The sequence below is a fragment of the Aythya fuligula genome, chromosome 1 (genome assembly GCF_009819795.1).
Source record: "Aythya fuligula isolate bAytFul2 chromosome 1, bAytFul2.pri, whole genome shotgun sequence".
Taxonomy (NCBI): domain Eukaryota; kingdom Metazoa; phylum Chordata; class Aves; order Anseriformes; family Anatidae; genus Aythya; species Aythya fuligula.
The window spans coordinates 31,890,898-31,904,659 of record NC_045559.1 but is presented as its reverse complement, the minus strand read 5'-3'; the positions used below and the strand labels follow the sequence as shown (position 1 = coordinate 31,904,659).

Below are 13,762 nucleotides of genomic sequence, written 5' to 3'. Positions count from 1 at the left end.
ATTCTCCACTTTACATGAGACTGAAATCTGCATTTCTTGCACTTTGAATCTACTTGCATTTCAGGAATGTTTATGCAATGCCGAGTACATCTGGAGAAAAAAAATCACAGTCTCAACTATTACTTTCTTTTAAGGAATATCTGACCAGCTGTTTTCAAACATCAGTTGCAAAAATAGTGGAGTAGCTTGTGTGGCTAGTGATGGAATTTTGGAAAATTCTTAGATTGCATTTTGTACTCAGAAAAATATGTTGAATTCTGCTTTTCTTTAGATGGTGTTTTTTTTCTGGCCTTAATTATGATAATCTTCCATTGAACAAATTCTACTGAACTGTATTTATTTTCCTGAGTCTGTTTTTCTGGAAGCTGTTGCTATCTATTTATTTGTGGTTGCCATTGCAGAAAATGGTGTTAGTACTTTGAAAGCCAGGCAACTATCAATAGAAAAATCCAGGAAACTATTGATTAAAAAATATATTTTCAAATGATGAATGGTATGTACCGAACCAAAGAAGAGATCTTTCAGGTTGTGTTCTTTTTCCTGTGCTGCGTATGATAGAATATGCTTAATATAAGCAATTTAGTGTAAGAAAAGGCTTTCCCAGCATTAGGAATGCGGTCATTTTCCCCTTTTCATGTATTGTATCAGCTACAAAATACTCTGAGCCAGGGATTACTGTAACTTATTTTGAGGGGTGGTGGACATTGCACAAATATTTATGGAGAAAAAACTTGTGTGGTTATATTTCTATTTTCCTAAGAGATTTGTCTCCTTTAATGCTAGTCTTGCCTGGTTATTCGTTTTTTTTTTGTTGTTGTTGTTCAAGGAGAAATAGAGTATATATAGCAATACTTGTGATTATGAGAGTTTGTTGTTCTTTAGTTAATGGATTTTGATGAGGGGATATGGCGAGGCATTCTATTGGGAAGTAAGTTAAGCAGTGGATGTTTGATCAGGTTGTGATTTATAACAATAATGACAATAGTGACCCGTCTCATCCAACTCTAGACATTGTACATCTGCATTAGTCATCCTTAGCCCCTTTAAGATGAATATCTTTAAAGAAGAGAAAGAGTCACTTTTATTTACTATCATTCATATGCTTATTTTGGACATCTTCTTTTGGGTAAGATGATTTGTTACCAAGAAATGTGAATTTCGTTCCACTGATGGTAAGGAGAAGCTGGATGATAAGACATAGATGTTTAATATACTCACATGAATTCCATTATCTGTGTCTAAAGAAAATTAGTATTGGATATATCTAAATTTTCTTTGAATCCCTCATCCATTTTCTTTTGTTTTAAACTGTTTCTTACTTGTTCATCAATACTGTATCAAAATGTTAAATCTTGACTTGCCATATTCTGTTTTACCTTTACAGTATTTCCTAATCTGTGCATATATTATTTGTTTTCTTAAAATAAATTACAAGAAACACTGAAAGAAGGACTGAAAGGAAATAAGATTGCTTATGCTACTGTAGCAAGTCAAGATCAACTCCTCCTCCATTTCTAATATTCATTTGTCAGATCTCTATGGAAACTACAGACTTTCCTAGACCTTCTATCCCTGCACATAACTGCTTGTGAAATAAGGTTTTCCTTATAACCTTACCTACAGTTACCTTGTAACAATTGAAGCCCAAGAGGTATTCAACTGTTTTTCGGAGTTGATGGTGTATTCTTTTCCTTGCAGATCTGAAGAAGGTCTGCTGGTAACATACTTCTCTTTGGAGTAAAAATACCCCTTTTTCTAAACCATTCTGTATGGATCAGGTGTTCAGGTTTCTTCATACACTTGGATTTTTTCGAGGTTTTGTTTTGTTTTTGGAAAAAAAAAAAGGCAAAATTAATTAATTTAATAAATTCTTAAGCTGTTTACATTAGTTTAATTTTTTTAAAAAATAAGAAAATTCCCCAAACACAAGGTTTTAGCAGAAGCATAGCCTAGGCTGAACAGTGTGGAAGGAATACCTTAGATGCATATGGATAACGCAGCAGTTAATACATTCCAATTTAACTTATGTTGTTGCTGTTGTCCATGTCTGTCCTGTCTCTTGCCTCCTCCCCTCCCCCCCAAAAAAATGAATCTATTGTTTCAACTTGTCATTGACTATAATCTTCGAGATCCTTTGCTTAATAAAAAAAAAATATGCTTTTTAACTTGTCACTTTTCATCCCATGCATCTCTGGCCAAACGTAGAACTTTGCATTTGTTTCCCATGAATTGCAGCTTTCCTTTTTCTAAGCCATTGCCTTCATTTTTCTAGATCACTCTGAGATCTGATGCTGTTCTCCAACATGTGTAGTACTCTTCCCAACCTCTGACATCTGCACATCTATTTTTTTCTTTGTGAATAAAATATTTTGAATAGCAGATAGATTTCAAAGGTGACATGTCTCATTCAATACGTCTTTTTAGTTTGGAATCAGACCATGGTAATTACTTCTAAAGATGTCTAGCTAATCTTTTTCACACTTGTTTCTAGTTTCTTTTTAACTTGCTGATGAAAAGTTAATTGGAAACTGCGCTATAAGCCCTATGCAAGTCAGGATAAGACATCTGTTGCATTTCCTTTATTCATAAATTCTGTTTCCTCAGTACAGGGAAACTAGAAGAATTTATCATAACGTTTTTGATAAATACAATAGCTACTGCTAATCCTTTTGGTTATTTATAAACACAATTATTTTTATTTGTTCGAGTACTGAAGTTGTCTTGGCTGGTCCACAAATTTGTCTTAAACTCTCATTGGAAATATGGGTGATATTTTGCACTTTCTCCAGTACTCTAGAGTCTCAGACACCTTTTGTACTTTACTAAAAATCATGTGGATGTGAGACTACTTCAGATAGTTCTTTTTAATTGCATCAGGCTCAGTCAGTCTGAAAATACCTGATATGTGTGGATACTCATTGACATGTTCCTTTTCTATGCCAGCCCCCACATTTCTTTCAAATTCCCTCTCTATTGTTAGTGCCAATAGTTTTTGCAATTACTGCAATTGTATTTTGTGACTGACTCTCAGGTGACTACTCAGCAAACTTAAAGGTGCTCACTGTTGTCCCTTTAGCGTCATTTTGGACAAGAGGGAATGGCCTGAAGTTGTGCCAGGGGAGATTCAGGTTGGAAATGAGGAGACATTTCTTCTCAGAAAGAGCAGTCAGGCATCGGAATGGTTTGCCCAGGGAGGTGGTGGTGTCACTGTCCCTGGGGGTGTTCAAGGAAAGGTTGGATATGGTGCTCACGGACATGGTTTAGTGGGTGGCACTGGTGATAGGGCGATGGTTGGACCAGATGATCTTGGAGGTCTTTTCCAGCCTTACTGATTCTATAATTTTCTGGCTGTATTGTGCCTGACTTCAATGGGGACAGACAGTTTACCTGTCAAAAGTAGCTTAAAATTTACTGATGAGGGCTCTTCCACTGAAATATGGAATGCATAGATTTAAATCCTCTCCAACTGAGAATGACACTGAGTCAGGATCTTTGTAGTCAGTACTGTAGTCCTTCTTAGTCATTGGAAGGATGTAGTTATTTACTGGGACTATATTCTATATATTCTATACCCTATGGCTATATTGTGAGCCATATTCTTTAGTAGCTGCTCATTAAAAGGACATCTAGCCTCCAGAAAAACAGTGAGGACTGCTGCTGAGTGGCTTGAAGTATCTCATTAGGTGCTCAAGTTCCTGAGAGCAGTGAGAATTCAGATGTGCTTCTCAGCTAAGTATTTTCATGGGCTGCTGCTGAGGTGACTGTGATCAATGCATGGGTTTTACCAGGCATCAGAAGTCCCTGATGGCTGGAGTGCATGCTATAATTGGGAAGTGTTGCAATACTAAAATGCCTCCAAACTATATCTTTTAAACCCTGATTCAATATGATGAATATTAATAAAGCTGTCAATGAAATCACTCTATACAAATTTAATGATACATAAATGAAAAAGTCAACAGGGACTTGAATTCAGGACTCAGGTCTAGTCATTGTTATGGCTTGCTATGGTTGGTTTTATTGGTGTTAAAGGTTTGTGTGTAAAAATTGATATTTTAATTTGTTTCCTTTCTTGCACTGCTTAGATTGTAGTACTTATCTCCTTCCAGCCCGCCTGTTTGGATTACACTGTGTTCCAGGAACAATAATACCACTGTCTAATTCTTAACCAACTTTCAACAATTAATTTGTATATGGAGAGAGTAAATGCTAATGTTCAAGATAGCTATTTTGATGTTCCTATTACAGCATTCCATGTTTAATTTATTTTTTTATTCTTGCACTGGTTTCATTGGAAGTAAGCTCATAATTCCAATTTTTCTTTGTCTATTTTAGGCAGAGTTTTATCTACATATTTTTAAATTTAAAAACTGCATTCTACATTAAATCTTTTTTTTGCTTTACAGAAAACAAGCTGAAAGAAAGCACTTTACTACATCCAGACTTCAACAATTTAAATGAAGAGAAAAATGTTTTACAGAAGTCCCCAAGTATAGAGTATGCTTTTAAAAATTTATCTTTAAAGGATGGTGGCAATAATCCACATTCCCGGAAAAAACGTTTTCTTTCTTACCCACGATACGTAGAAGTGATGGTTACAGCTGACACCAAAATGGTTCGTCACCATGGGCAGAATTTACAGCACTATATATTAACACTGATGTCAATAGTAAGTAAAACTGAAGTTCATAATTATCAGCAATTTGTTATTTCTGTTCTGGTGTTTTCTCTTTTGCAACTCCCCACTCTTCTGATTTGACTGAATTCGATATTGAAAGAAAGACTACGTAAGTAAAAAAATATTGGGCCCAAATTTCAGATTCTGCATGTTTCCAGCTTAATGCAGTAAGTGAAATGTGTAGGTGAAATACTCTGACCCATTTCCTGATTTGCTGTTACATTAAAAGAATTGCTAAGCTTCAGTGAGTTAAACATACAGATTAATTACAGCAGACACAGAGGTTAAAAGGCATTGTGAAAAAATGCTTGATTATAGTAATCCTACTTTTTCAAGTAACTTCAAATTAATATGGGTCAGATTTTGAGTTGACATTTGGTTCAAGGAAGAATTCAACACAGAAAGAGCTCAACTAAAAGTCACCTCTTATATTGGTTCAGAACTCAATACAACATGATCTGTAAAATCGAAATGTTTATTATGACATCCATTGAACTGTTTTTCATTAAAACCTGTGCTAAAATATTCTCTGTAATTTGTGTCCAAATCTCTAGATTTGTATCCTTACATAAATTAAACTTCTTCAGTAGATGAAAGCTGCATGTTTTTGTTGCAAATGAAGCTTGTAAATGAAGATACCTACACTTAGGTTTCTGTGGAGGTATCTGGTTTAAATAAGTGAGCTCTTCACTTGACCAGTTATAGACATCTACTTTGGATGAACAGAATAGCTCAGTAGTTTCCACTGAGCTTAACTAATTGGCACTGGATACTTCTGCAAAACAAATTAAGATGCCATAGGATATCCACCTTGGCCCCAGCTGCTGCTTCACAAAGGCGTGCAGGTCTCGTGTAGCCTGTGTTATGCCTGCTAGTTCTTTGCAGGTGTAAAATATCTTAAAGCATCTGAAATGACACTAGATACAGGTAGGTAGGCAAATGAACCAAGTTCTTCTCACCGTCATGACCAGCTGACAGAGGTGCTGTCACCTCTTACACCGATGTAGGCATCAAAGTTTAGAAGCCTTAATGTGCCACATTGATTTTTACACAGAAAAACTGTATATAATTTTAAAGAATTATGAGGGTGGGAAAAGGGGATTTTCAGACTGTAAAATTTGTGTTTTCTCCCAGTTGTGCACCTCACAATGAAACTACAGCAGCACTATAATCTCTTGTTAAATGCTGCCTTCATCCTGTGTGGTTGCACAGTTTGTCTCTGTGTCTTACAAAGAAAACTGCGTTTTTGAAGTTTGGCTAACATCTGTATCATGCTTAAATATTATTTTATTTTTTTTTGTAGAGCTTCTTATGTAATTTCAGAACTCTGCTATAATTACACAAGAGTTAGATGGAATTTTCTCTGACCGTTTTATAAGAATTATGAAAATTAAATGTATGCTGAATCTCATTTCAGGTTTTTAATAATTTGATATAGTCTTTGATTTTTTTAGACAAGTAATGCTGTGAAGGTCTGAAAGGTCATGTCTGACCAAAAAAAAAAAAATCACCTTTGGAAGATGTTTCTCCTCTTTAGCTTACAGTACAAATTTGTTTGAAAATCATTTGGAAACAGTCAGTCCCAAAGATGTCATTATTAGAAAAACTTTTTAATACAGAGTTATACTTCAAATCAAAATGAAGTAGTCAAAACATTATTTTAAAATAGAATCTGTTTTTTCTACAAAACCTACAGTTCGATAAAATGATAGATATAATTTTTGTTTAGAACAAACACAGTTCCTGCATCTGTAGAGATCATTCATTCAACCACTGTGCCTTATGTTTGTTTCCTGTCTTTTCACTCACATAATTGGACTTCTACTAACTAAATGGGGTATTCACAGTATAACTGCTTCTAGAGAGCCTATATACACTGTTTTTAAGAGTAACATTTAACATATACGTGATGAATGAAGCAACACCAGTTCTTTGCTATAAATCTTGTGACTTCATTCTTGCATGCATCTGTCAATACCGTAAAACTAGGGCTTAGGTAACTTATTGCTGTCTTTGAGGTAATGGCACACAACAAAAAGGCACCTTTAATGTGAATTTAATATCTTTATCTATTACGGTTTTCAGTAAGATGTATAACTAGCATCTTTTGGCAGCTATTAGTCCACATGCACATCTGCTAGTTCTGAAGGCAATCTTGAAACAGAAGCTTGTTTAAATCTTTGTGTAGAAATACTTAGTATAAGTATTGTAATGTATAAATGCAATAATTCTTGGAAATACATAATTGGACCCTAGTTCTGAAAATCTTTCTTCACTGTCTAGTTAATTTTTCCCCCAAGAGTACATATCCCAGCTTAATGTCCTCTACTTCTTTAAGCATTTCAAACAGTCGTAGAATTATTGAGTAATATAAGTTGTAAGGAACCTCTGGAAGGTCATCTGGCCTAACCCTCTACACACATACATGTTGCTTTGTCAAACAAATCCAATATATGCATATGAAGATAGTGTCTTCACTATCATTTCTTCCTTCTCATGCCCCAGCATACTTATGCTTCAATAAGCTAGTAATAAATGTGGAGAATAGGAAAACAAGTAACTACCACTCGTTGCTATGTAATCTATATCAGAATTCATCAGTATGCAAGTGGGTATTTTCTTGATGAACTGCCTATTCCTGTTTGAAATAGAACCCTTATTAGTCTTATTTCATTACCCACAAAGGGAAGAAATGAAACTATTAAACTTTATCCTTTCTACTATTATACAGATAGCTTTGATTATTAAACTTAACTGGTACTTGTGTCTGGTCAAGCAATGTCTACTGTTACAGGAAATTGGCAGGTTGCTGGCATTTCAAATGAATCAAGCATTATATTTTGCTCTTATCATTCTGAAACTTCTAAGGATATCCAGTTTTGGCTTGGATTTTAAAGAAACCTAAAGTTTAAGTGTATAAATCCCATTAAATTTTAATGAAACTTAGATATCTAGCTCCCAGAAGAACCTTTGAGATGCTGGCCCATTTTTCTTCCTTTTTTTTTTTTTTTTTTTTTTTTTCTTATTTTAAACATCAACAAAACCAGAAGAGTAAACTCACTGCTATAGAATACTCTTTCTTTTTATGGGTGGAAAATAAGAACCAAAATATACTGCTAAATATTTTTAGGGTTTTAAGTGTCTTGTCACTCATCCAATTCAACCTGAAAAGGCTTAACTCTCAGCATGTGAGTAATCCCATTGAACTGAAACTGGAATGCATTTAAACTGGAATGAGTATTCATAGTATTTACTCTGTCTTGGAAATGCTTTTTACTACTGGTTGAAGGATGGATTTGAAAAGTACAAAGAATAGCTTTGCCATGGAAAGGCTTAGGACTTTATCAAAACTTTTTATATTGAAATACAATAAACAGTGGCATTATTTAATGTGAAATGATTAATAAAAAAATCTGCATTCACTTAACTCTCCATGTTCCTTCTTGTTCTTCTGAATGTTGCATCAACATAGCAGGTTCTGTCTTAATAGATTCTGTGGCTGGAAGACTCTGTCTTAGGCAGTTAGGTTGCAGCAGTTCAGAGTTCCTAACAGTAAAGTGAGATCTTAGAAAACAATTGAGATAATTGATTAAAATTCATTAAAACACTGGAGTTTACTATAAAAACACCAGAGACTTGTCACATCTGGTTCCATAATACCTTTTGTGGCACCATCCCTTTCTCGATCATGCACCTTAGTACTGACCCTTTTAAAAAAATTTACAGTTTAAATAGTTATTTTGGAGACTTCTTAGTCTATTATTAGTCTGCTTGCAGCAAGACCTGTGTAATCTCGCCTTTCTGAAAAGAAAATGTGACATGTAAAAACCACCTGGGGTACGGCTCTGTTGGCCAGCTCCCATCGTGGACTTGGCTGCTTGTCTGCCCGTGAGTGCCAGGGCTGCAGTATGGCAGGAGGGCGGCCACGCATTCATGGAGAGGATTGAGACAGCATCAGTTTAGCTCATTTAACTTGCAGGGGTTTTGTGGAATCATAAAATCATATTATTCAATGGTAAAACAGGACCATTATTAAATGGTATTAAATCCTGGTATTTCTGTTTTCATCAAATTCCTAATGTAGACTGCACATCTCTTTGTGCAGGGAGGCTTTTACTCTTTATTGTTGTTTTCTTTGATCTGAATAAATCTGAAAGATTAAACAAACTGCCATTGATATACTACTGTCATTTTAATAACATTTTATGTCTACTATAATTTACTGAGATGTAAAATGTGAGGCACTGAGTAAGAGCTCTTAACAGCAAAAAAAAAAAAAAAAAAGCTTCTAGTTTAGCCTTGTTTATACCATTTTTCTCCCTTCTGACAGCATAGTGGCAGCATATCATCAGCAGCATACACCCCAAAACATTTTCTGCGTGGAAAGAATCCATGCCTCAGCATACTGCCCCCTTTCATTAAAAACCAGCTGAATGATTTTGTCCTAATATATACGGCATGCGTTTGAAGAATGTTTTTAGACTTTCATAGCAGTCCATGCCATGCAACTGCTAACATTTCAGCTTTCCATAACAGCATGGGAAAATAACCAGATGCAGGCTAGCGTTTAGGAACAGCTAATGTTATTGAATCTAGCATACAGTCATTATTTTTAAAATAGGCAGTGGACTGAAATAAATTGTAGGTTAATCATATTACTTTTGTATGAGTTGGCATCTGAATGACAAAATACATTTCTGAGTTCAAAATCTTGTGATGAGTGTGTTTCTCTACTGCTGAAAGGCTTCTACACTTATTTTACTCTTCCTTTTCGCTCAGACCAGTGTATTGCTATTAATGTTGCAGTAACATTCAGTGCTTTTTATCTTAAGATAAGTGAAATCTAGAAAGCCAGCACAGAGCCATTTGTTCTTGCTTAAGCTCATTCCCGTACAAACTATATCTTGACATACAGATATCTCTCTCTATAAAAACACTTTTTGTTTTCTTAACTGACAACCCTTACAGCTGTTCCAGCTCCAGGGTGCCTTTTACCAAATGCTGTAGTGCCTCATCGTGTAATACTGTATTTTGAGATCCATCAGGTAACAGAGAGATGGAAATTCTGCAGCACTTAAGCAAGCCCGTCTTTATGATTCACTGCTCTTAGTGCTCTTTACTACTATTGTGAGCTAGTGTTGTTATTGTTAATTAGATGTTTAGTAATTATTCCTTTAGTAAACTGAAAGAAACTACCTGAAAAGGTAATTTCACAGGGAAGGATGCTTTGACATCTGAGCCATACGTGGTGCTGTTTGATGTGATCTGATTATAGCCTTGATGTGTGTTTTCATTCAAAGACTGCAGCTGGTGATGACTTAGTTACCATTTGTCAAGTTTTTGCAGTATTAAGGGGATATCTTTGCAACTGTCTTAGTCCCCAAGTTACAGATAGGAAAGAGCCCAGGCATTCCTGACAGGGTGACTCACCCTTTAAAAGGGCTGTGTTCTTTCTGTTTGTTTTCATCAGAGCACAACAGGGAGTCTGCTGGAACCTCTGCTTGAATAACTCAGGGGATGGTAGATTGGCGAGAACGGTAGGAAATGGCAGGAAAAAATGGTTTCCCTGAGCTGTGTAGGTATATCTGTGCAAGTTTGCATGAGTTATTGCTACCAGTATTAGGTTCCTCCAAAGAAAACAACTTTGGATAGGAAAGGTGGAGGGAACAGAATAGGAGTAACACTGGCAGAAATAACACAGCTTTTTCTTATTCTCTCTCAGTGAAGCAATAAATGCTGTGATGACTTCTTTATCTCATGACTTCAGACAATTCTGGGGTCTTACGAAATATATGGCAGAATCAGGATATGACAATGGAAGAGGTGAAGGAGAAATCTCCCAGGTCCTGGATATCTCACATCCTTTCAGCACCACAATGATAAATAAGAGATTGTTGGAGCCTGCAGAAGACATGTGAGCTAAGAGCTGATATCATGTTTCTTTCAAGTGTTATGAATGTTTGTGTTCTCCTGCGATCATGGTTGCATGTAGCAGACAAGAAGAGAAAAAGAGGTCTTGTGATGCAGTATTCAGGGGAAAAAGATCTGAAGAAATTCAATTCTATTTAGATATATGACTTCTTTTCCAGCCTCTAGATGTACTTGCTCATATTCTAGCCCCTTTTCTGAACTTGACAGTTTGCAACAATTCACAGTTCCAGTGTTATGGACAGCTACAACAGGGACAGCAAGAGAAACTAAACTCTGCTGTGACAATGTCACTTCTAGTCACCTGCCAGCCACAGCTGAGGTGATGACATGATCTGACTTTAGTCTTTGGTGGGAATTTCTTGAAAATGAAAACTGTATCCTTCCGCTGAAGGATAACTACCTTCATTCTTGTGGTGTTTTTTTGTTTGTTTGTTTGTGTTTTTTTGTTTGTTTGTTTTTGTTGTTTTGTTTTTTGTTTTTTCCTTTCTTTATTGTGTGGTCTGAGCTGTTGTACAGTGATGTAGGTGCCCATAGCAAGAGTCTGAAAAATCTCTTGAAAGTTAATTCCCTTTATCTTGACTGTTATCTCCCTCTTTTGTGAAGCCTGGATTTAGATCGCTATAATGCAAGTGGATCTGGAAATTGTAAAGAAATGGTGTGTTCTGTCAAATTCCTATCCCATTTCATCATCCTTTTTTATGAATGCTTCCAATAAGAAAGCATTGAAAGACGTGTCCCTAGAATACTGGCTGGATAGCCGGGCCCAAAGAGTCGTGGTGAATGGAGCCAAGTCCAGTTGGAGGCCAGTCACTAGTGGCGTCCCCCAGGGCTCGGTGCTGGGGCCGGTCCTCTTTAATATCTTCATCGATGATCTGGACGAGGGCATCGAGTGCACCCTCAGTAAGTTCGCAGATGACACCAAGTTAGGTGCGTGTGTCGATCTGCTTGAGGGTAGGAAAGCTCTGCAGGAGGATCTGGATAGGCTGCACCGATGGGCTGAGGTCAACTGCATGAAGTTCAACAAGGCCAAGTGCCGGGTCCTGCACCTGGGGCGCAATAACCCCAAGCAGAGCTACAGGCTGGGAGAGGAATGGTTGGAAAGCTGTCAGGCAGAGAAGGACCTGGGAGTGATGGTGGACAGTCGGCTGAATATGAGCCAGCAGTGTGCTCAGGTGGCCAAGAAGGCCAATGGCATCCTGGCTTGTATTAGGAACAGCGTGACCAGCAGGGCTAGGGAGGTGATCGTCCCCCTGTACTCGGCTCTGGTGAGGCCGCACCTCGAGTACTGTGTTCAGTTTTGGGCCCCTCGCTACAAGAAGGACATCGAGGTGCTTGAGCGGGTGCAGAGAAGGGCGACGAAGCTGGTGAGGGGCCTGGAGAGCAAGTCCTACGAGGAGCGGCTGAGGGAGCTGGGCTTGTTCAGCCTGGAGAAGAGGAGGCTCAGGGGCGACCTTATCGCTCTCTATAGGTACCTCAAGGGAGGCTGTAGCGAGGTGGGGGTTGGTCTGTTCTCCCACGTGCCTGGTGACAGGACGAGGGGGAATGGGCTAAAGTTGAGCCAGGGGAGTTTTAGGCTAGATGTTAGGAAGAACTTCTTTACTGAAAGGGTTGTGAGGCACTGGAACAGGCTGCCCAGGGAAGTGGTGGAGTCACCATCCCTGGAAGTCTTCAAAAGACGTTTAGATGTAGAGCTTAGGGATATGGTTTAGTGGAGGGCTGTTAGCGTTAGGTTGGAGGTTGGACTCGATGACCTTGAGGTCTCTTCCAACCTAGAAAATTCTGTGATTCTGTGATTCTGTGTGATTCTGTAATACGGGGGCTAGGAGTGCTTATCCCTGTACTTCTTACAGTAAAACAAGAAATAATATCATATTCCAGGACTTTGGTATTTCTGCATTGATCTATCATTTCAAGTCTCAGCTGATAATTTTAGCCTGTATAGTTCCATAGGTAAATCTTTCGAGATTGGTTTGTTTTTAACTCTCAGGATTTTTCTTTTACCATGCTTTCAACCAGCTTGCAGGAAATACCATACATTGCTGGTAGGAGCATCTCATTACCAGCACAGAGTCTTGCTCCTTGATCTTTCTAAAGCAGTGACAGTAACAACTAAATGGTTGGAGGTCATGAAAGCACCCATGAGACAGAGGATCCGTACTTATGCTTTAGCATAGGGTTAATGAGAGCGGTGATAGATTACAAGTTTAGCAGGTGCTTATGTGTCTCCTTACAAGTGTAAGTACACCTCAGATTCTGGCAAGAACTGCTGGCCTCAGATATCTGAATGACAGGATTTCAGACCTCACCTGTGCTCTAAACAGAGGCAGCCAGTAGATAACTCAGATGTTGTTAAGGTCCTTGCAGATGTATGCCTTTCAGGTGTACAATGAGATATTCTTTTCTCTCATACTTGTCTGCTCATACATCTTCTCTGAGGTATGAACAATTTACATTGGCTTTTGAAAAGTGCTTTTACTCAGATGTTTTACATGGATGTTGTGTCAACAGGCAGACAGGAAGGCACCTGGTTGGGTTTTGTGCTGGTTTCTTTGCATCTGTTGTTTTCAGATTTTGCTAGCAGATAACCTCAACAAACATGAGTTATACAACAGGAGCAGATTTTTCAGAAACCTGTTACTGTATCTGAGGAAGGATCCATGGACTACAATAAGAAACAAGAACAAGAAATGCCAAGTTTTAATTCCAAGAAAGCTCCAGTTTGGACTCCTTGCGCAAATCCTTCTTCTCACGTAGGACTAAAAATGAGCCTTCCTCTCGCATACCATAGTACTGGAGGCCTTTATGAAACCAAAGGGTAATGCTGCACTGAAAATTATGATAGTCCCAGTTTAGGCTCTTGTGATCTTGTTTCTCATCAGCTGAACCTAGTTAAACCCCATCCAGACCTCAATCACTTTGACTATATTACCTGAAATATATTCTTGTAGAACTGGACAAATCTTGTATCAGTATTTTTTGGTGTATCCAGTGTCACTTTTGTGTTCTTGTATAGGTTTGTGCTGTAACAAATTCTCTGATTATGGTGTAAGTAGCTCTTACATCAGTTTAAGTGATAGGAGAGTCAGTCCTCAGGACAATTTTCTCTTTCTAGAGTGCATAAGCCAAAGAGTCTTGCAGGTCTCATCTCAGACT

The 13,762-nt window shown here is 37.6% G+C and overlaps 1 protein-coding gene across 4 annotated transcripts in view; it reads left to right on the top strand.

The window, feature by feature from the left end:
* The window catches only part of ADAMTS20 (ADAM metallopeptidase with thrombospondin type 1 motif 20), a 95,714-nt gene that overhangs the window by 14,735 nt on the left and 67,217 nt on the right, over nt 1–13,762 (top strand). For all 4 annotated transcript variants that reach the window (XM_032200058.1, XM_032200049.1, XM_032200074.1 and 1 more), the window contains exon 4: nt 4,407–4,669. In XM_032200058.1, the coding sequence (XP_032055949.1) occupies nt 4,407–4,669 (263 nt within the window). The remainder of the gene's footprint in view (nt 1–4,406; nt 4,670–13,762) is intronic.